Source organism: Apodemus sylvaticus, chromosome 11, assembly GCF_947179515.1.
Source record: "Apodemus sylvaticus chromosome 11, mApoSyl1.1, whole genome shotgun sequence".
Classification (NCBI taxonomy): Eukaryota; Metazoa; Chordata; class Mammalia; order Rodentia; family Muridae; genus Apodemus; species Apodemus sylvaticus.
Window position 1 is genome coordinate 16514579 of NC_067482.1, and position 22698 is coordinate 16537276.

Here is a 22698-nt window from a genome sequence, read left to right on the forward strand (position 1 = left end):
CATTCACCACAAAACCACTAAGGACCAGGTGAGGACGACATGGCCACCACGGAGGGAGGCCGCATGCAGCCAGGGGCGTGCTCTTATCTTTGTTGGATGCAGGTGGCTGGGTAAAGGGCCTCCCTCAGAGCCTCTCAGTCTCAGCTGTAGCCCCCTCCCTCAGGGCCTCTCAGTCTCAGATGTAGCCCCCTCCCTCGAGCCTTTCTCAGACTGCTTTCAGTTCTTTGGGATGCACACTCAGGAGTGAGTGCTGCTGCTGGGTCACACGCTAGCTCAGTCTTTACTGCTGCTTTCTATAGGCCACCGATTTACAGTCCCACAGTGCATAGGGCTCTGACTTCTCGCCCCTGCCAACACTTGGGATTCCTCTATTACCACGTACGAGTACATACCTGGATCCAGGGCCGGCCAGACAACATGGGTCCTTCACAAAACCAAAGCCACTGTCTTCCCTCAGGAGCACATCCTTGAAGTACAGGGAAAGGGCAACATTAAAGAGGCGTTTAAATTCACCAGTATTGTGCAGGTAGGAAGGAGGATGACACTGCATACTGGAGACCTACTGTGGTCAGGCACTACCGCAAAGTGGCAGCACTCTTACAAAGGCCTAGGAGGTTGGGCTAAAACCACCATACTGCTGAGGAGACAGACTAGTGGTCAGAAGTGGGAGCAGCATCAGAACTCCCTTCAGTTTCTGCAGGGACGTCCCCTGACATGAGTGTCTGTCAGGTAAGAGAGGTCTGGGAAGTATCGTTTTGGAGTTCATAGTCACTGTGATACTTAAGTATAGTGATAATGACATAGGTGCAATGGGCCAAACTTTTTTTTTTTTTTTTTTTTTTGGTTTTTTGGATTTGGTTTTTTCGAGACAGGGTTTCTCGGGTTTCTCTGTATAGCTCTGGCTGTCTTGGAACTCACTCTGTAAACCAGGCTGGCCTCGAACTCAGAAATCCACCTGCCTCTGCCTCCCAGAGTGCTGGGATTACAGGCGTGTGCCACCACGACCCGGCTGGGCCAAACTTTTGAAATGGCAGTGGGAGGCAGCGGGGAGAATGGAATACAACAGGAAAAGTTATGATTCTGCAACCTTTCATGTGTTCTGAGTAGGAATCTAGTCTGTAATCAGATTACAGTAAACCCAAGTCATGTGGTATCAGTAACTTGGGGGTGGGAGTGTGGGGGTGGGGCTTTCAGGATAGTTTTTGTTTTTTACTATGGACAGATACTGGTATCCTGAAAGGGTTAATACTCTAATGCTGATGGTGTAAAATCTGTCCCATATAATCCAGTCCTGATGAAGGACACTGTTGCTACAGATGATAACATAATCTGTTCTCCACTGTTTATAGTAATAGGACACAGGTGAGAAAGTAAAATTCTATATAATCTGAACCTGATTCTAGTAACTTGTGCACTGTTTACTCTTTCTAATGGGATCAATGTTTTTCACGTCCTTATTCATGTTTTTGTCTGTGTGGAAGAGACACTAATCAGCAATGAAGGCTCACACGTTGACAGCTGGGCAGATAACAAGCGGGCCAGGTGCTTAGTTGGGACTGGAGTTCAGATCCCCAGCACTAGCATAAATGCTGGTGGTCATGGATGGGGACCCATCTGAAACCCTAGCACTCAAGCCAGAGACAGGGCTCCCCAGAGCTAGCTGACTAGTTATACAGGTGAGCTCTGGGTTCAACGGAGAGACCCTTTAGTCCTCAAAGCTCTGCAAACATATACATGGGCAAACAAAACCATCGGAGTTTGGATGGAGGTTGGATGGAGACACAGTTCTGTGGTAGAATGCTTACCTGGCGCGCATGAAGCCCTAGAATCATTTCTCAGAACTGTCTCTCCCCTCCACGCTGCTCCCCCAAAGTCAAAGGTGATTATAGGCAGAAGCAGCAACTGCTCAGATGTTAATAATTTCACCTTTCCCTTATTAGGTATATTACTGTGTAACAGACACTTTGCTAAGTTTCTTGAATAGAATATTACCTATTTGACATTTCCACTGAAACCTACACGTATCCATGTATGCATAAGTACAAGAGTACATGCATGATCAAGTATGTGTTTGCAGCCCAGAAACCCTGCAGTTTCTTAACATACAGTTAAGTAAACAGAGGAACTAGGATTCATGCCAGGACTTCTTCAAAGCCCAAGATCTTTCTGTGGAATTCAGTGGGTTAAATGCAGCTGATGCTGCCCTGGTTTGAACACTTGATGATGAATTCACATGCTGAGTGAGCCCCTGATTCTCACTGTAGAACAGAAGCTTCTGTTCTCATGACCCTTAGAGTCCTTTAAGTCTTGTCCCACCACCCTTCCCTGTTGTCACGAATGGGCCAGGTTTTGCCAATAGTTAACTGGGACAGCCTAGGAACCAACTGAGCTCCTGGCACAGTAGAATTCAAATTACATCTTTTGTATTTCAATATGTGAATGAAGCTAACCATCTGCATTTGTGTGATTTGGCCTTAGGAATGATCTTTATGTGGGTATGCATTTAAAAGGGCGTGGGAGTTAAACCTAGTAATCAGCTATTGAAAGAATTTATCAAGATACCCCTCCTCTTTCCACTCCCACCCTCACCCCCAAAAGCAGTGGGCTTTGTACATGCCAGGCAAGGTCTTTACCACAGAGCCATACATAGTCTCAAAGCTCATTGGACAGAAGGAAAATGTCTTCTCAACCTAGTAGAAACCCAAGGAGGTTATCCTTCTGGTGCGTTTTCACTGTCAAAGAGTACTTGATGATCAGGGCCACGTGGAAAAGGACAGTGGTGGTAGGAGAAATACCAGGCATAGACATAAACTAACTTGGTAAACGTCTGTGGTAGCTTGAATATACTTGGCCCAGGGAGTGACACTATTTGGAGGTGTGGCGTTGTTGGAGTAGGTGCATCTCTGTGGGTTTGGGCTTTAAGACCCTCATCCTAGCTGCCTGGATGTCAGTATTCTGCTAGCAGCCTTCAGATGAAGATGTAGAACTCTCAGCTCCTCCTTCACCATGCCTGCCTGGATGCTGCCATGTTCCTGCCTTAATGATAATGGACTGAACCTCTGAACCTGTAAGCCAGCCCCAATTAAATGCTGTCCTTTTAAGAGTTGCCTTGGTCATGGTGTCTGTTCACAGCAGTGAAATACTAACCAAGACAGAATCTAACTAATTTTTGATAGTTATTTCAAAACTTACTTAAAGCAGTAAGCGGATCTTTGTGAGTTCAACTCCACAGGAGCAAATGATCTGACCCAAACACTAGTCCTCAGCATACCTCACACCTGATGTATATAAAAGCCCAATATGGACTCTCATCAAGGGGTTCGGTTTAATAGCTCAATGACCAACAAAATATGATGTCTATGATAGGGTATCAGCTTGCAGCACCTACTGAAATGAATAAAGGATAAGTAATAACTGACAAGAACTAAAATGGAATCCATTTACCACTGGATAGTCTCAGATAGGAGACATTTAGGTCTCAACACCTTCTCTCCACACCAGCCTCTGTCTTTCAAAGAAACAACACGGGTTAAACGACGTAAGACTCAAGCAAGGCAGAAAGTCTCAGACATTATCCTCGGGCAGGCTTTGTACCCCTTCTAGGTACCAGTTGCCCCTCTGTAATGTAAGTTACGGTATCAACCTCACTGCACAGACCAAGATTAAATCAGTGACTGGCACACAGCAAAAGCTTGATTAGTATTGGCTATTTGTAATTTCACAATTCACGGAAAGTCAGTTCTGTCAATCACGCTAAGGCTTGAATGGCTGCTTCCTCTCAGTGCTACCAACAGCTTTGTGGCTGTGCCCACAGAATCAAGCCTACATCCAACATCTCCGTGAGAGGCCCTGATGTGCAGCCACTTACCCAGTGCCATCCCACCTCACAGCAAATGTGGGAGGCCCTGGAGTTCAGACGAACCTCGGAATTAAGTCATCTAGGTTTTTGTTTTGTTTTCTTTTATTAAACAAGGTTCTTCCATATTTTGAAGATTTATCTTATTTTTTATTGTATGTGTGAATGCTTTTTGTGCATGTGTGTCTGTGCACCATGTGAGTGCCTGGGGTCTGCAGAGGCCAGAAGGTGCTGGATGCCCTGGGCCTGGGTTACAGATGGTTGTGAGCGGCCAGGTGGGTGCTGGGACCTGAAGCTCCATCCTCTGCAAGAGCAGCCTGTGCTCTTAACCCCCGGCCGCCGCTCCAGACCCTGGACATGAAGGGTCTATGCAATGAAGACATATGAGATTCTCTCTCAGCAGCAGAAACATCCGGGTGCTTTTTTGTGCAAGGTCTTGCTGAAGGTCAGTGAGGGGTAAGAGTGTGGTGAGCACTAGGACTCCATCCCTACCTAACAGTCCTTTGTTCTGCAACTGTACTCTTCAGATGAAGAGGAGGTGGGGGTGGGGGAGTGGGGCGGGGCGGGGTGGGGCTGCCTGTGTCAGAGAGAATACAAAGGCAGGCGGGGAGAAGCCCAGCCTCTGGAGCTTTGGAGTGGCTCTCAGGCTGTTCCCAGTTGAACACCCTGGCCTCATGCAGCCTCCAAATCACTCACTGTCATACATGATCCTCAGGATAAGCATGTTAGGGTGCTTAGAGAGCAGTGCACTTCCCACAGTGCCAGAAATAAACACTGCGAAATTTTGGTTTTAACTCAGTCTGTACAAGGTTACTCATCTTATTTGAGGTCACTGAAGCTGGGAGAAAAATTATTTAACTAAACCTTAACAAAAACCTTAGATGACAGGAGAATTCCTTAAATTTACAATTCTAAAATATAAAATACAAATTTATAGTTCTAATAATAATAATTAACACAAGTATTTATACAGTAGGGATAATTTTGTGGTGTCCCCTCCACCTCCTTCTCCCTCCCCCTTTTCTTTGGCCAAACTATTACACCCTGAGGCCCCTGAGGCCCCAAGTTTTGTTTTAACCACAAATAAGGTAAAAGATGAAGAGTATGCATGAAGTTAGGCCACAGGCATCTCTCTAGTCAGGCACGGAGGAGCTGCAGGGCACAGGCGGCAGCTCGAGAATGCTGGTGTGAAGTCCTGACTAGTCCCTCCTTGGCCTCAGAGTCCCCGATTAAATAGCAATTAAGTGTGATGTCCCCTTAGTAAAAGAGTGCCTAAATACCATTCTGTGTTCAGTTAACATTCTAAAAACAGTTTCTCAAATAATACAACGAACTTAATTGGGATTTGAAGAAACCTCACTGCTTTTCCAAAACAAAACCAAAAACCTGAAGTCTATTTCCCAAGTGCCCAGTTTATGAAATATTTAGGGAGACAGCAAAGCATTTAGTCGTCCAACCAATTCCCTGGACAGAATAATGGCATTTAACAGGAGATTTGTTTTTTGCTTATGCTTTTCTATCTTTTTGTTTTCTTTTTCTTTTGAGACAGGGTCTCTCTACCTATGCCGGAACTCGGTATGTAGACCATGCTGGCCTTGAACTCACAGGAAGCACCTACTTCCTGAGTACTGGGATTAAAAGTGTGTAAATCCCCTCTCTTTTTATATTATCTTTACAATATTGGAAGAGAAGAAGAAATTCCTTGGAGTTCTATATATAAACTACTGTGTACAAAGTAGTTGAAAAATCCTGTACCTACAGATTTTAAGTGATCCTTAGGGAGGAAAACAGTTCTGCGGGCTCTGGTGGGAGTCACACTGCAGAGAGAATATTCCTACCGAGTTCTGAGGAGAAGCTGCCTGGGACAACACAGCCAGCATATTCTCTCAGAAGGATGAGTATTGGGGGGGAGGGGGGCGCTGGAGAGATGGGTCAGTGGTTAAGAGCACTGACTGCTCTTCTGAAGGTTCTGAGTTCAAATCCCAGCAACCACATGGTAGCTGACAACTATCTGTAATGAGATCTGACTCTCTCTTCTGGAGTGTCTGAAGACAGGTACAGTGCACTCATATATACAAAATCAATAAATTTAAAAAAAAGGAAGATGTGTATGGGTAGGTATGTGTATGCACACATTTCAACACACCGGGAGATGGTATGTTTCCTAAAATTTCACACACACACACCCCTATATAAAGTATCAAAAGCCAGACCTGGGGGCAAAGGGTTATTTTAACTAGTTGTAATTCTGAGAACAAAGGACTGAAAGGTTCAAGGCTTTAGTTTCCTAAAATTTCACACACACACCCCTACATAAAGTATCAAAAGTCAGACCTGGGGGCAAAGGGTTATTTTAACTAGTTGTAATTCTGAGAACAAAGGACTGAAAGGTTCAAGGCTAGCCTAGTTTAGTGAGACCCTATCTCAAAAGAAAAGGTAAATGGGTGGGTATAGCTCCGTGGTTATATTACTTGCCTGGCACGCACAGAACCCCGTGTTTAACTGCCAAAACGGCAAACAACCCTAAAACAACTATATATCTAAAACATCAAAACAACTATATAGACATTTGTATAACTTTGTAGGGGAACCAGGTAAGGTTGAGAGGGAAAATCGCAGAAACAAAAATTAAAGGAAAGAAAGAAACAATATTACTTTCCCAGATTTAAAAGGAAAAAGAACAAAAAAGAGAGATTAGGGGAGTCCTGCTAAAGCTGTCAAAGTCGGAGGGGGCCCGTCCTGGGCCAGCTGCCTTGGCTGCACCTACCTGACCTTTCTTGTCCGAGGTGGGAGACGACCTGGACCTTACATGCACAGGGACCGCCAGGGTATCGGAGCGCTCCAGCAGATCCTCGGCAGACTTGGACTTCCCTGCCTTCCCAGCCACCATGCCCCAGGAAGGCGGCGTGCCCGGGGTCCTGTCCATCCTCTGGACAGCCCTCGGTCCGCAGTTGGCCCCGCTGAGCAGCTGCCTGGGGGCCTGAGGGTCCCAGCGTCGTCGCTCCCCGACTAGGCGTCCGCTGGCGAAGGAGCTGCTGCGATCTCGGGGTGTCTGCGGCCCATCTGCGGTGGGCTGGAGGGGGTGCTCCTTGCGGGGCAGCGCCTCGGGCTCCCGCAGCGAGCTCAGGCTGCAGGCGGAGGCGAGGCCGGGGCCTTCGGGCGCCGCGGGGACCGGCTGGAGGTAGACGCTCTGGGCGCGCTCGCGCAGCCCGGGCTCCGGCGGTGTGCAGGCGGCTCCCGCGGGCCGCTTGCCGGTCTTGCGCTGGATGTAGTCGGCCAGGGCGCTCTGCTGGAACTGCTTGAGTTCGGGGCCCGACAGGCTGAGCGTGGAGCAGGCCTTGCCGTCGCGCTCGAAGACGCGGCGCTCGAAGATGCTGCGCCGGTCGGCCACCGTGCTCTCCGAGAAGCGCGGCTGCGCAGGCCTCGGTGGGCCGCAGGGCGCGGGCTCGGCTTCCTCCGAGACGCCTACCTCGTTCATCTTCTCTGGCTCGGAGTAGGAGCGCTTCTTCTGCTCGGCCGTGAGGCGCCGGCGTGCCCCTCGGCGGGCAGCCTGGGGCGCGGCCGGGGTCACGCTGTGTCGCTCCCGAGGGGTGTGCGGGGAGGACGAGGGCGCCGCGGCGTCGGGGCTCCGCATCCCCACGTGGGCCGAGGCGGGTCGCGGGCGCCAGGGCCTCGAGGTCGCGGGGGCGCCCGGTTCCAGGTCTCGGCGACGAAACGAGGTGGCCCCCAGGACGCGGGACTGGGCATCCTTGATGCTGTTCCTGTAGGCGCGGCTGAAGGGCGCGTCCAGCAGGGGCGACTCGGGGGTGCTGGGCCTGTCCTCCGACCACGAGGCTTCTTTCTCCGCCTCGCCGAAGAGCTGAAAGGTGCTCTGGCTGCGGAGCAGGCGGGCCTCCGGCCTCGGGGGCTCGCTGCCTCTGCCAGGAGGTCCACGGCCGTCTGCGGCGGCCCTCCGCTGCAGCTGGCCGCCCTGCTGCCAGGACGCCTCCTCCTGCTTAGACTCCCCGTTTGGGGGGTTTTGTTCCCCATTGCGCAGGTGCTCGGTGGACTCAGAGAAATGGACGCTGCTGGCTTTCGGATCGATGCTGGCTTTTGCATCGTCAAGGTCACTGGGAGTAGAGCTCGTCCTGCTGGGCCTGTAGCTGAGGCCGTAGGCGGAGCTGCCCACACTCGTGGGTCTGTGGCGCCCTTGCTCTCGCTCCTCGATCTTGGAAACCTTCTCCAGCACGGAGCAGTGGGGCTTCCTGTACTGCAGGGCAGAGGTGCTGCTGGCGCTGAGCCGCCTCTGGCTCACACCGCAGGTCTGCGGCAGCGGTGGGCCCGGGGGATCTTCATACCTGGGCTCTGCACTGGATTCTGCAGCATTCATTTTCCCCTCCGGCCTTGGATAGGAAACAGATCTGTCCAGGGAGCCCCTGCTGTCGGGCCCTGCTTTCCTTCCAGAGTCCTCCACCTTGGCGGTGAGGGCGCAGGGAGCCCTGCCACCGGGGTAAACCTCCGGGGCCTCTCCTAGCTCCACGGTGCTTTGTCTTCTTAGACTCTCTGGAATATTCTGGAGGGATGAGAAGGCCGATTTGGTCCTGCCAGAGTTGCCCGACAGGCCCTGGCCTGGGCCTTCCCTCTCCACTTTCTGCCTGAGGTTGGCATTGTGGTCTTCCTGAAGGTCACCCTCCCAGGGTCTGGGAGGCCCCCGGTCATCGCCCACGTGCAGGGCCGGGGCCTGAGGGGCCGAGAGACCGTGGTGATGAGAACTCGGTCTGCTGCCGCTGTGAATGCTCTTTCTCTCGCTGGGATACGGGCTATTGCCGTGGGGAGGTGCGACGTGGCTCTTTAGGGAGGAGTCTTCATTTTCAGGCACAGAAGAAAAATGGACTTTGTAGATGTATTTGACCGTGGGCTCTGGCTTTTTCTCCACCGGAGTCACTGAGTCGTGTTCCAGGGGCCGACAGAAGGCAAGCCCAGGCCTGCCAGCTTCGTTTTGATTCCCGTTCTCATCTAAGGTGGCCATCTTGTTGCAGGTCCCCTGAGCAGCTGCGTACCCACTCTCTTTGACTAGTGCAGGGTAGACGGTGCCATTACTACTCACAGAGGGCTGGGGCACCTGGGCAAAGTGAGGCTCTGGGGAAGGGACCGGGTAGATGCCAGTGGGCAGCAGAGGTTGGCCGGGCTGCGTCTTCTGGGCATAATTACGCTTGGGTTTCACTGGGGGGCTGTTCTCTGGGCTCCTCTCTGGGACTGTGTGCAGCTGGTCTTCCACGAACGGGGTCTTCTGGGAACCTGGAGAGTTTGTCTGAGGCCGGCAGAACCTTTTCTGGTCAAGGCTGGACCAGGAGCTGGGGCGCTCACGGTGCCGGAAGGCTGCATAGCTGTCACTGCGGGTGGGGGGCATGGGCGCGCCCGCCTTCTGGGGTGGGTTGTCAGTAGCAGTCTCCAGGGAACTAGCACACTGCTGGCTCCATGATCCCTTGCCCCGACCAATGTTAGGCCATTTAGCACAGCCCTGACTATCTGCTGAGCCGTGGGCATCCTTACCTTGAAGAAGCACGGCGGAAGGGTTCACCTCGTACTCTGAAGATACTCCCCTGCGGGGATCGTAGACTGTCTTGACATAGCGAATGTCTGCCTGCCTCATCCCTTCTAGGAGGCCGCCCCGGGCAGAAATCACGTCCATGGAACCAGAACGTTCTCGGGCAGTACCACCAGGGGGCGGGTACTCGAAGATGCTAGAACTGGTGGAGAAGGAGCTGTAGGCCGAGTCTCTTTTGTTATGAAGGTGGCCTAGCTGATCGATGCTGCTCGTGGACTTGGCGGGAGAGAGAAGATGGCAGGGTGGGTATCCGCTGGGCTCCAGGCTCTCCATGCTCCCGCGGGAGCTGCACTGCTCAGGGCTCCGCCTCAGATAAGCGTGGTCATAGTTGGAGAGGTCACTCGTCGAGGAGCTGGGAGCACAGAAGACAAAGCAGTCAGGCCGCTGAGGGTTATTTCGTGGGCTCACAGACACGGGACTCGGCTTATAAATCCGCTCTTATGCAAGAGGTTCCGTTTTCGGAAGGGTGGGTAAAAAGGGCCTTATTCGGGCTCGTTCCACTTCCCTGTGTCACCACTAGGACTAGTTGCCCAAGGCCTGATGTGCCTCTAATTAATCACCCAGGCTAACCAGAAGAAGAGGGCAGCCTTGGGCACAGGCAAATGCTGATGTGATTTGCTGTGCCATAACAGATATTTTGCACATACCAAGAAATGAAATCGGTGAGAGCGGGGGGGGGGGGGGGGGGGGGGGGGGGGCGCGCGACTGAAGAAGGGAAGGGAGAGTGACAGGGGAGAGGTTTTCCTGTCTGGTGCAGTTTCTCCTGGGGAAATTCGAGAAAAGCTCAGTAAGCAAACAGGCATGTGGAAGGCTGGGGGACTTGGGGAGCACACGCGGAGGATTTTAGTTAATATCTTTCCTTTTTAAGGAGTCAAAAGCTAGACTCTGGCAACCTTCCTGGAGCCTGGACGATAGTAGGGACAATTTGTTTGTGGGGAGAAGCTAAACACACAGCTGAATAGAGAAATCCACGAGGAGAAGTTAGAGTCAGAAGAGGCTGGTGAGAGAAAGAGAGAGAGAGAGAGAGAGAGAGAGCATGGAAGGAAGTCTTAGCCACAGGAGGTCCTTAAGGCTGAGTTCTATCACCAAAGCCATCCTCTTCAGGAAAGGAAGACCTTTGTATTTCTAAGTTCCTCTGGGTTGAGGAGAGGGAAAGAGTCTCAATATTGGCCCTTCATACCCCAGAAATCGGCCTTAAAAAAAATCCAAACACACCTGTTTGTGTTAATAATAGAAGAGTCTAACTTGCTTGTGTGGGGACTGGGAAGTTTGGGACCTTTGTAGCTTCAATTTTGCTATGAGCTTAAAACTGCTCTAATGCTTTACTGTAAGGGGCTGGAGAGACGGCTCAGCAGTTAACAGCACCAGCTGTTCTTCCAAGGGACTGAGGTTCAGTTCTCGGCACTCACATCTGGGCTCACAACTACGTGTATCTCAAATCCCAAGAGATCCAGCTCCTCCTTCTAGCCTTGGCAGCCATTACAAATATATGAGGTACAAAGACAAACACGCAGACAAAACTACTATACATATCAAATAAAAACATGAACCATCTTTGGGCTAGGAATATAGGCCAGGGGCAGAGAGCCCTTGCCCAGCACATGCAAAAAGGAAACCAAAAAAAGAACATATATATATATCTATGGAGAAGCCATATTGGAATAAATTAAAAATCAATTAACGGCCGGGCGGTGGTGGCGCACGCCTGTAATCCCAGCACTCTGGGAGGCAGAGGCAGGAGGATTTCTGAGTTCGAGGCCAGCCTGGTCTACAGAGTGAGTTCCAGGACAGCCAGGGCTATACAGAGAAACCCTGTCTAGAAAAAACCAAAAAAAAAAAAAAAAAAAAAAAAAAAACCATCAATTAACAATCTACTCATGTTCTCCAAAGAAAGGCAAACCCAGAGTTCTCACCTAGATCTTTGATTTTTTTTTTAAGGGGAATAGACATTCAATTGCACTTAAAATCATGCAGCATATCTCTAGATAGCATATAAGTAAATGTAATGTCAGAACAGAGTGGACAAGTGTATAATGTTTCATGATAGAGTATCTCTGTGGGATATATGAAGAGCCTCAAAGGGCAATGCTTGGAGCTAAAAGCAGTGATGGACCAATGAAGCATCTGTGTCAGCGAGGAGACACCCCCCCCCCCCCCCCCCCCCCCCGCTCAGCATTTTAGCTCAGTGGAATCTAATTTTTCCTCCTCAGAGAAAGTCAACTTACTGAATGAAGCATCCTGCTTTGGGAAGGACAGGAAAATCTCAAAGAGAGAAGAGGAGAAACAGTTTGTGAGCCTGCCAGCTCAGGAAAAACCGACTTGGCCTCGATGGCATGGTGGAGGTTTTGGCTAGATTTTACTGAGCCCTGCCTGCCTCTCGCTTTCTCAATTTAATGGGCTAATTAAAATCAGTCCCATCTGGCCATCTCTAGTCCCTCTGACTACCTGAGCAGAAGGTGAAGAAGGGACACTTGCAGAGGAAGTGGAGGCAGCTGCCCCCCTGAGAGCTGCTGAGTCACTCGCCAGTCCCCCTCTCGGAGCAAACACTAGCTTAGCCCTTCTCTCAACTGCCGAGAAGCCTCGCAGTCATTCACTGAACACACACACAAACCAACGCAACTAAGCCAACAGCCAACTGAAACTCTACGGAGCAGGGGAAACATCACCTCCGATGCTTCTCAATGCATGGATGGTGGAGGAAGCCACGCCTATCTATCTCTGGCCAGACCAGAGCAGAGCAAGCGGCCAGGGGGCCTCTTCCCAGTAGCAGACCTCGAGTAGGCAGCACCGCATGAGGACTTTGCAAAGCTACTCTCCTAGCTGAGGGCTCGGCCCCTCAGAGTTCCTGTTCTCAGGCTGCCTGAGGAACACGGGGTCCAACGTTGGCTTCTGAGCATAAGTCTTTCCACTGTTACCTGGAAATACTCATCTCTCTTGGCTTGGACGTTCCTGATTCTAAGATGCAATATGGGGGGGGGGGGGGATGGGGATGGGTAACAACGAGGAACAAAATCTTCAAGCCTGCAGCAGTTTTGGTGCCTTGACAGTAAGGCTGCCTGTGGTAGCACCAAACTGCTGCAGGCTTGAAGATTTTGTTAACAATTGTCGTGTACGGAGCGTCTGTACCATGTAGATGCATTCCTTTATTTAATGTTCACAATGACCAGGTAATATAGGTATCATTAACTTCATCTTAGAGGAAAGGGAGCCAAGATCAGAGAGTGCCCGTGCTCATGAGCAGCTGAGGGCTGAGAAAAAGCAAGTCAACCCTAAAACCTCAAGTGCTCTGATACTGCCCCCTCCCACCTCCCAATCTGTTAGGTACCCAACTTTGCCTTTCAAAGCTCCAATACTTATAGCCCTGTAAAGCAAGGTGTGTGTGTGTGTGTGTGTGTGTGTGCTTGCTGTGAGGGGAACAGAAGGCTCAGATGCTGTGAATTGGTCCCCTTAAAGGACTGAAAGCTACAAAAGGGGAATGAAGGTCTATAGGAAGGAAAGTAACCAGGAACCACTTCTTCCTGTGGCCTGATGCTTGCTCTAATAAAATGGGAGAATTTTATCCTGTGTTTACTGCTTAGAGGTCTATGATCCTCACTGGCTCTAATTGAGCCCTAACAACCACCATCTGTTAAATAATCCTTCCAGAAGCTTCCTAGTGGCTGCCCTTAACACTCATGTCCCCACAAACGCCACTACCTGCATCTCATTTCTATGTATGTTTGAAACAATGTTCTACCTCCCTATCATCGCCCTGTCTCTCTCTGACTCAAGTGATGACACTGTGTGGACTTGAGTCCTCGGGTCAAATGGACGCTACCTTTCACACACAGCCGGTGTGGGGAATCCTGACTCAGCTTTTTCTTCAGTATGTCTGAGGGTCTGGGTTTGGATTCCCTTTCCCCAGTTCCTCTCAGGTGCATGAGGCCCGGTTTCTAGAATAGAGCCCCTCGTTTGCCACACTCATGGTGGCTCTGTTCATTCGTGAACGGCCTTAGCCAACACCAGGGTGGCTAGGAAGTGCAAGTGTAACCTCGCAGCTACGGCATAAACATGTGGCACCTGGCTCAGAAATGTCCTGACAGGACTCACAGACTGAGAAGCTGTCCGCACTTAGACTAATTTTGTACCCTTTAACTTCCTGTTCTGCAAAATGGAGTAGAATTGTGTGTTCCTTCAAGTAGCGCTGCACGCAGAAGAGGGAAATGAAGGGAGACCACATGAGATCAATGAAATCACAGGTCCCTGAGAAATACCCCATCCTAGTATTTCTGCTGCAGGGCCATGCTAGACAAATCACTTTGATGGAAGGAGAAAAAAAAAATCAAGTGGAACATTTAAATATAGAAATATCACCAATTCGGCTGTAAGTATGACTAATTTTTGACTCGTACAGACAGGACATTGAAGCACCCAGAAAAGCAGTCCTCAGTTTTTCGGATATGGGATTATAATAGGTATTGAGAGACAGCTGACTGTGAATGGGGTTCCGTAAATATCTCAAAGGACCAGCCATGCGTGATCAAACTACTTCCAGCCTCCCGTCAAAGCAATCTAGTCCAGGATGTGATGTAAGGATGACTCACCCACATGACTAGCATTTGAAGAGGACGAAGAAAAAGACATTTTGGGGGCGGACATGCCCTCTGAAGGAGAGAAAGCCTCGGAGGCCAGCTGTGGCCACTCACCTGGAATGGTAGCTCTGGTGCCAGGGCGGGCCCATTGTGCCCTGAGATATCTGCATCATGCTGACCTCAGGCTGGGCCTCCCCAAATTTGGTGGTATGCCACGAGTGAGGGCGAGCGGCGGGTTCACTGCACCTGTGGAGAGACAGGAGAGGGGCCCTTCAGCACCCACAGCTTCTCAGCTGAGCCCCCACCCCCACCCCCGTGAAGTGAGGTGGCCTGGGTTCCAGGAGATCACAGATGCAAGCACTGCTTGCTTCTCCGAGCACTGCGTCCCTTCCTGTTTCCACATCACCCAGGAATGCTGCAAAGTCAGTACGACTTTATTTAGGCTTCCTACGTGTTGACATTTTATGCCTTCTGAACATAAGGACACGGATGCCTGGGTCTTCCTGAACCTCTCTAGCTTTATAGAAAAACAGGAATGCTAAAATTCCTTCCTATTTCCTATTTCCCACGGGACTATGCATAGATGCGCGGTAAAAAGCGTCCTCGGGTTTTTCTAGTCTTCTGTCAGAACCTGGGTGGACGGTGCTGCTGTTTCACCTTCTCAGAAGCCAGAGGCGAATGCTCTACGCCACAGTCTAGAGAACAAAGTGTTCTCCGAAAAGCTTTCTCATTTTGCAAGTTGGTGACTTCAACCTTTAAGCATCCTGCCCTTAGAGCCCAGAGAGCTGATGGAGCCAAGGAGAGGACGTGGGTGTCCTTTAGACTGAGCATGAATGGGCTCTGCAGGGACTCGGCGGCTTCAGGAGGCCAGGGGCACGAGTCAGCTGCTGTGCAGGAGCTGTGGCATCAGAGTGAGATGACCATCCAGGCATCTCATGCCGACAACTGTGAGACTGCGGGGAAATCCTTCCATAGTTTAGAAACACTTTAGGACTCAGGAACGCCCGTGATGAGATGAAGGTGACAGATGTAACGTGTCCCAAGCCCTCCCACTGGCTGTTCTTGAGTTGATGGAATAGAGCCAGGGGGACAAGCCTGTTAGACAAACCTTCCTAGGAAGGGGAAAGAGGGGAGGGAGATCGTGAGGGTGGATGATGGAGGACATGGGAGTGGGCAGGAGGATGGACGGACTGACGGCACCAGCCTTCCGGCTCTAACATCTTCCTGAAGTAGTGAGGAAAATTATAAAGATGGGGCAGGGCCAGACAGATGGCCCAGCTGCCAACGACACTTCCATGCAAAGCTGACAATCCCTGTTTGATCCTTAGAACCCACATGAGGCAAGAAAGAGAGAACCAGCCTTTGACAGAGTCATCTGTCCCCCTCCTATGAGGTACTCGCACATCCACACAAATACATAGGACTTTTTTTTTTTACTGTAAAAAGTAATTACACAGAGACTGGTCTCAGAATTAACTGTGGTCAAGGCACACAGGTCCCAGCCGTGGTGGTGAGACCCAGAGCTGCTCTAGCACCGACTGTGGCCTGAAACCAGAAGGGCAACCACAGGCAGTAGAACTACTGGCCAGGAATCTGCAGAGGAACTAAAGGAACTTTGTGATGAATGAGGAGTCGTAGATGACATTGCAGAAGGCCAAGCCGCCCTCAAGGGACTGGCTTGAGGCCACAGCCTGGCTTCTGGGGAACCTGATGTCCAAGGACTAGAAACAAGGGTGTCAAGTACTGAGGTGCTGTACCGCCTGCCTACAGCTCCCCAACACCCCACTCCCACGCCCAAGAGCTGACTGGACGTTGGGGAAGTGTCTCAAGGGAGACAGGACCTCAGGAGATCAGAGAGGTGCCAGGTGAGCCGGTGTATACTTGCTCTGTTCCTGGCCTCTTGTTTTTTTTTTTTATCCTTCATCTTGTTAGCCCAGACAAAGGAAACTCGGTTTCTAATCCAGTTCCTAAACCTGATACGACTGGTTTGAAGCTTTGGGTTTTAAGTACATTTAAATAAATTTTTTCACCTTGGCTTTTCCTCTGGTTATAATAGGTTATATATACAACACGATCCTGATGGGCCGGGGTTATGGCTTGAGTGTCAAATGTCCTTCTTTTTTGAGACTGTGGGACCTTTAGGTGAAGACAGGAAGTGAGTTGTAAGGGGTCGGCCCTTAAGAGACTATAACCCAGCCTTACTTCTGGCCTGAGATATCTGCTCCTTGTCAAGGACCAAGCAACAAGCAACTTCTTTATCTCCTCACTACCAAGAAAAGCTGTGGTGACGGAGGCCCGTGGCCTTCCCAGTGCGTTAGCTTTCCAAACCGTGCCAGCTGCCAACCAGATCCACACCACAAGTATAAGATACAAACCAACTTAAAACAGATAAGTAAACAGCTGGATGGTGTGGCCCACACCTTGGGGCCAAGGCAGGGGAAGTCATCTGAACCGGAGTTTGGGGCCAGCCAGGCAACATAGCCAGACCCACTCTAGGACAACACAAAATAGATGAGGAAGACTGCCAACACTACACTATCAAAGTGACCATATTTCTTAACCCTCTGAGTGGCCTACCTGCCTGTGTTAGTGTATGCATGACCACAGCAGACGAAGCCCGCCATGACAGCCACAAGCTCCCTGCAGAGAGGGAAATGGATCACAGTGCTATCAGAATAAACAGTGTAGAATTTGGGTTGAGAGTCTTCAGGATCCCCTTGCCAGCACCATCTGCTCCCCTGGGGAAGGAAGGCTGACTCTCAGGTGCTGCTTGTATGTCGCTGATAATCTTCCTCGTCTACTCTGTGTTGTCTTAAAATGGGTCTGGCTGTGTTACCAGAGTTTTCTGGCTCAAATGACTTCCCTGCTTCAGTTTCAAGGTGTGGGCCACTACATCCGGCTTTTCATTCATCTGTCTTAAAAATTGACAGGCACAGCCGGACAGTGGTGGTGCACGCCTTTAATCCCAACACTTGGGAGGCAGAGGCAGGTGGAGTTCTGAGTTCGAGGCTAGCCTGGTCTACAGAGTGAGTTCCAGGACAGCCAGGGCTACATGGAGAAACCCTGTCTCGGAAAAAAAAAAATGGAAAAAAAAAATGGCAGGCACATTGAAATGTATTCACATTAATACAAAGACTACCTTATGTATGGATTCATGACCAAACTTAACAAATCGTTAGTCCCTCTCCACATTCATTTTAAGTAATCTTTTGAATAGACAATAAACTGACAAGAAAAAAAAAAACCAAAAACCAATGTATAGTTTTGCCCTACAGACCCCATGTCTCCCCCACCCCACTGCTAATTTCTTGTATATCCTTGCCCAGGACCCCATTATGCAAACACAAACCTATATAAAGGTATGAGGGTGGGGCCCAGGGGCAGAGAGCTTGTCCAGGATGCACAAATCCCTGGATTGTACCCCAAATACCGAACAGCCAAAGAGATAGATTGATGGGAAGAAAGGTATTTATGTGGGGTAATACGACCCCAGAGGAACATACAATCCTTTCTGGAGGGGGGCATTCTTTTTAAATGTCATAAGCTCGCAAAGTATACTGGGGACTTTTGCTTTGCTGACTGAATCATGAGAGTGAAGCCTGCTAACAGACAGACAGACAGATGACTAACACCACAAATTAGGAGAAAAGGTAACCCCTTTTCCTTGTACTAGGCTTCACCGCACTGAACCACAATTGTCTATACACCTCTTCCCTACCGTGTAGTTTATTTCTCCTCACTCTCCATTCTGAGACATGTTTATAGACTAACACATAAAAATAGTACAATTAAACAGAGGGATTTGCAATGTTTTTTTTTTAACTTAGTCAATAGTAAGTGGTACCAAAATGTTCTTTTTCTCAATATTTCAATCCTGCTCTTCTCCCCTCAACACACACACACACACACACACACACACACACACACACCTCTACTGTGAATGCTGCCCAGACCTCCCTGTTGGCCCAGCTGTAATAACCCAGAGACTGTCAATGTGGAAGCTTGGGAGAACCCAATTAGCAGCCAAAATATTTCAAATTCAAGCTAATTAATGTTATATAGTGCTTTATAAATATTCAATTGCATGTGTGTGTGTGTGAGAGAGAGAGAGAGAGAGAGAGAGAGAGAAAGAGAGAGAGAGAGAGAGAGAGAGAGAGAGCGAGCACACATTGATCCATTAACACTGAAGAAGCTGAAATCCTTTTTGGAGGACATCTGATGCACGGTGCCGAGGCTTTCTCTTCATTATATTCTCCCCCCCATTAAAAGCAGGGAATAGAAATAAGAAACTGAAGAGATAAGGAAAAAGGTAAATGCCATTCTAAAAATAGTTAAGAGAAATCTATTCTTTAAAAATCATACAAAAAACAAACAAAAACAAAAACAAAAAAAAAAACCCAGTTTAAACATAACTGGAACCCCAATAAAAAGAACAGTCTAGGTCTGAGGGCAGAGCAGCTGAAAAATAGGAAACTTCTAGAACGCCAGCTCCGGCTCCTTCCCTACCTACCAATATTTCCATAATAAATTTTACACCAGAGTTTCACCACCACAGCTGGCTAACACGGGACCTGCCATCGGGGGTATAATAAGTGATCTCTCAGTCACTTTCCGAGGACAGAATGCCAGATAAGACCTGAAAACCCAGCCCTGTGGTCTCTGGCATGGAGGGCATTTCTGAATGTGCGCACTTCAGAGTCTCTCCTACCAATTATGTGGCACAGCAGCAGAGAGCAGTCAGGAGGAAAATCAATATGCAAGTCGGCCAGAGCCCTATGCCATGGCCCACACAGCTCCGTTCATCTGTCCTTTGCCAGGGCATGGCGCCTGAGGCAAAGCGCCCCAGAGGCAGGCATCCCACTAAGTGTAACTGCCAGAACTTTAAAATCACAATTGTGGAAGGGTAGAAGAGGGATTGAAAAGTCTGTGAGGAAAGGGAAGGAGAGGAAGTGGCCATGCTCTCTCTCATGAAGCGGAGTGCAGAGGGAGTGCAGTTGAGTGCAGTCGTGCACAAGCCAGCACTTCCTTTCATGGGCAAAGATGACTTTGAAGCTTACCGAGAGGGCTGGATCTTTCCCTTCAAACTGAGAAGATACTCAGAGGTTCCCTCCCTTCCTCTTTCTTACTTTGTATGTAGAGGGGGCAGGCGGGGGAGGGGGCTTCCACACAGGCTGGACCTGGCTGAGGAAAGCACCTCCAAACTGTGAACTTCTTAACGATTAAGAGCAGGGAGAAAAGACATGGGGGCTGTGGGGAGCCGGGTGCCAAACCCCAAAGCAGACCTGAGCATCCAAGGCCGAGAGGTCCACAGGAGGCGTACGGTCCTTATCGCAGGGAGCTTAAGAGTGCAAAACGAGAAGGGAACCGACTCCAGGGATCTCCGGAGTTACGACTGGGAGAAAGAAACCCCCCCAAAACACACATCAGGGCACAAACCACAAGTCCAGGAGCTCAGGGAACACAAGTGGGACCAGGTCATACAGTCACAAGGAAGCAGGCGCCTCCACACTAAGGAAAACCTACTGAAGAAAGAGGAAGGCCAACCTAGGGGATCCGGATCCCAATCCATGCTCACGCAGGTGAGCCTAATGAAATGCGGTGGGCCACAAGTACACACGAAAGGTTGGAAGCAGGAGGGGGCTTTAAGGGAAGGAGACAGGATAATGGGAGATAATATGATTAAAGTACATTATGTGTACTTTGAAATGTATACAAGTGAGAAAAGAAACTGCTTTTAAAAACAGTTTTACTTTTCTTTTTAAATTAGCACATCTAAGAGGGGCCATGAGAGAGCGAAGGTAAGACTGACACACACCATCCCCTCAGAAGCCATGTGGGCCAGAGGGGAGCAGAGCGAGGTACAGACTGTCAAGAGAGGAGGCAGCAGGAGGGGCGACTGAAGGCAAAGCATGCTGACAGGTATGTACGACACGCCCTATGACCCAGGAAGCAGTGGGGCCTGCCTTTAATGCCAGCACTCAGGAGGTAGAGGCAGGCTGATCTCGGTGAGTTTGAGGCCAACCTGATCTACAGAATGAGTGAGCTCCTGGACAGTCAGGGCTACACAGAGGAACAGGTGTGGTGGGCGGCACACACAATGCCCAGCCCTCGGGGAGATGGATGTGGGGGAGGGGAGGAAACGGAGCATCGTCATCAGAAAAGAGAAAAGCTGTGCAGGCCAGAAACTCATCTGCATAGAAAGAACATCCGAGAGAAGGCATGAGCAGAAGCAAAATGAGGTTTAAAAACTTCCTTTACCCTACCGCCATGCAGGTTGCAACGGAGCATTGGGAGGACTTGGCAACTGGTATGGCCCAGTCCCTCCTCCCGGGAGCACAGTTCAGAAAGTTCACCTGGAGCTGGGAGCCTGAAGGAGGAGCAGAGGGCACTGGCTGATGTGAATGAGATAAAAAGACAGACTCGGCAGATAAGCCGTGAGAAACTCGGTAGACAGCAGAGAACGGCTGGAAATTCTCAGACAGACGCATTACCAGCACACTGGACCAGGTAGAGTGTTTTAACTAGGCTAAAACTTAACGTGTAGTTGCTTATTTTTCTTTAAAAATACATATTCTTGGGAAGCTAGAAAGTTGGATGATTATGGTGAGTCTGAGGCCCGCCAGACTACACAGTGAGTTCCAGGTCAACCTGGGCTGCGCAGTGAGATCTTGTCTCAGGAAAACATCAACACAAGAATAAACAAAGCGACAACAAAACAAAACAAAACAAAACAAAACAAACAAACAAAAAAACCCCAAGCAGCCAACCAACCAAAGAACAACAAAAACAAAAGTAAAAAAAAAGAGACAAGAAAACAAAACCCAGATAGAACGCACCATGAAAAAGACATCAGAAAAAGCTTCCTGAGTTAGAGCCCTACATTAAAAGACTGAATCTCATTCCAAGGGCGTTCACTTACCCTGAGCAAACAGAAACATCCTACAGAGCAGCCCCCTTCTGGAACGGTACTCCCGGGCAGGGAAGAGGGCGAAGTCACCCTCAGCTTAGGCTCCACCCACAGAGGTGGGGCTCCCCGTGAGTCCCTCCCCAGGCAGGTGAGCTTGCAGGAGCGAACCGCCGGAGCCCAGAGCAAGTGGGAGAGACTCTACCCCACCAAGAAGAAAGGGTGGCCCTTAGTACTTTTCCTGGGAAAATCCAGTTCACCTCTTTGAAATGCCAGGCAGCAGGGGGACAGAAGCCAGGGCAACCTGTCCCGGAGGATGCATCAAAAGTAAACGCGCCTCAGCTCTTGAGCGGTCTCACGGGGCCTCCCGGAGCCATTATCCGGAGAGTGCGCCAGGAAGCAGGTGGGGACCGAATTCCCGGCTGAGAGGAAGTGCCAGAAGTGTGGCACTGGAGCCCTACAGAGGAGCTGACGCTAGCCGCTAGCCGGTCATCCTCTCACCTCGATTTAACCTCCCGGAGCAGAGGCTGTTAGATCACGGACAAACCATTCTAAGGATGGCAGAAGGACCGAGAAGGAGGCACTGGAGTGGAAAATCCTTGGTTGCAAGCTAGCATAACTGGTCTCCATTACCGGCTCATTACCAACTACTCTGATTCAAAGCTCCAGGGATTTTTTTTCTGCCAAGACAGGCCAGATCCTTCTCTCTTCCTCCCACTGGGTGTGGTGGTTCACACTCACAGCAGAGGCAGGGGGATCAAAAGTTGTAGGCTGGCCTAGGATATATACCAACACCCTACTTCAAACCAACCAAGGCAAAGTACTTTTCTTCTCTCTCTCCCTGCAGCAGGGTCTCATGATGTGGCTTGGGGTAGCCTGGAATTCTGCCTCGGCTGCTAGCTCAGGGCTAGGATTCCTGCAGCACACTGGGGCAGGGAGGCTAGATGGCTAAATGAAGAAGCAGCTAGGAAGAATCCTGACCTCTTGTATTTGGTCTGTGAGGTGGCCCCAGAAGTTTCCAATCTTCAAAATTCCTGTACAGACCTCAGGGTCGTACCCACCGCCAGCCTCCTGCCTCAACGCTTGCTTGACTCCACAGGGAAATACGTGGACATTTGCTCCCTGTACCCGTAAGAATGAAATACTAGCACTTCAACTTTTTGTATGTTTCAGAGTAGGATTTAGACCAGAGCTTAACGGCCAAGACTGAGACAATCTGGGCCACAACAGAAACAACAGAGGAGTAGGATTATTACCCATGACACAAAACAAACACGAAGTCCTCACTGACATAAATCAATCACTGGGTAAATAGATAGGAGAGGAAAAACAGTGCTTCCCTACAGAACAATTCAGATGAATACATGTGGAAGGAAGGAAAGAAATACTGAGTACCTTCTAGAATGTTCCAGTTGTCAGAGGTTATTATCAACAGACTTTAAAGTTAGTGAAAAGGTCCAGAAGACAAGTAGGGTACTACATGTAGCCTTGATGTTATTCTCTAGTGTAATTATGAATTACAAAGGGGCAAACGGTGCCCCTCACAGTGGAGAGACATGGGAACCTCACCATAACCAGGTCAGCAAAGTTGCCATCAGCTGTAATGAGATGTCAACCTCACGCGGCCCCCAGTGCTACAGGTACAGCTGCCCTGCAGCTCCTAGGAAAGACACGTATCATGTGAGTGGTGTTGCCAAAAATGCCTGAGCCTCAACTTCACCACGAGGAAGCAACAGATAGCGCTGACTCAAAGGCGTTCTGCGAAGTAACTGGCCTCTTG

At 49.8% G+C, this 22698-nt stretch overlaps 1 protein-coding gene across 4 annotated transcripts in view; it reads right to left on the minus strand.

The window, feature by feature from the left end:
• Positions 1 to 22698, minus strand: part of Shroom3 (shroom family member 3) — a 284818-nt gene that overhangs the window by 12369 nt on the left and 249751 nt on the right. For all 4 annotated transcript variants that reach the window (XM_052198634.1, XM_052198636.1, XM_052198635.1 and 1 more), the window contains 3 exons: positions 14129 to 14260; positions 6624 to 9795; positions 393 to 466 (listed from right to left, as the gene is read on the minus strand). In XM_052198634.1, the coding sequence (XP_052054594.1) occupies positions 393 to 466; positions 6624 to 9795; positions 14129 to 14260 (3378 nt within the window). The remainder of the gene's footprint in view (positions 1 to 392; positions 467 to 6623; positions 9796 to 14128; positions 14261 to 22698) is intronic.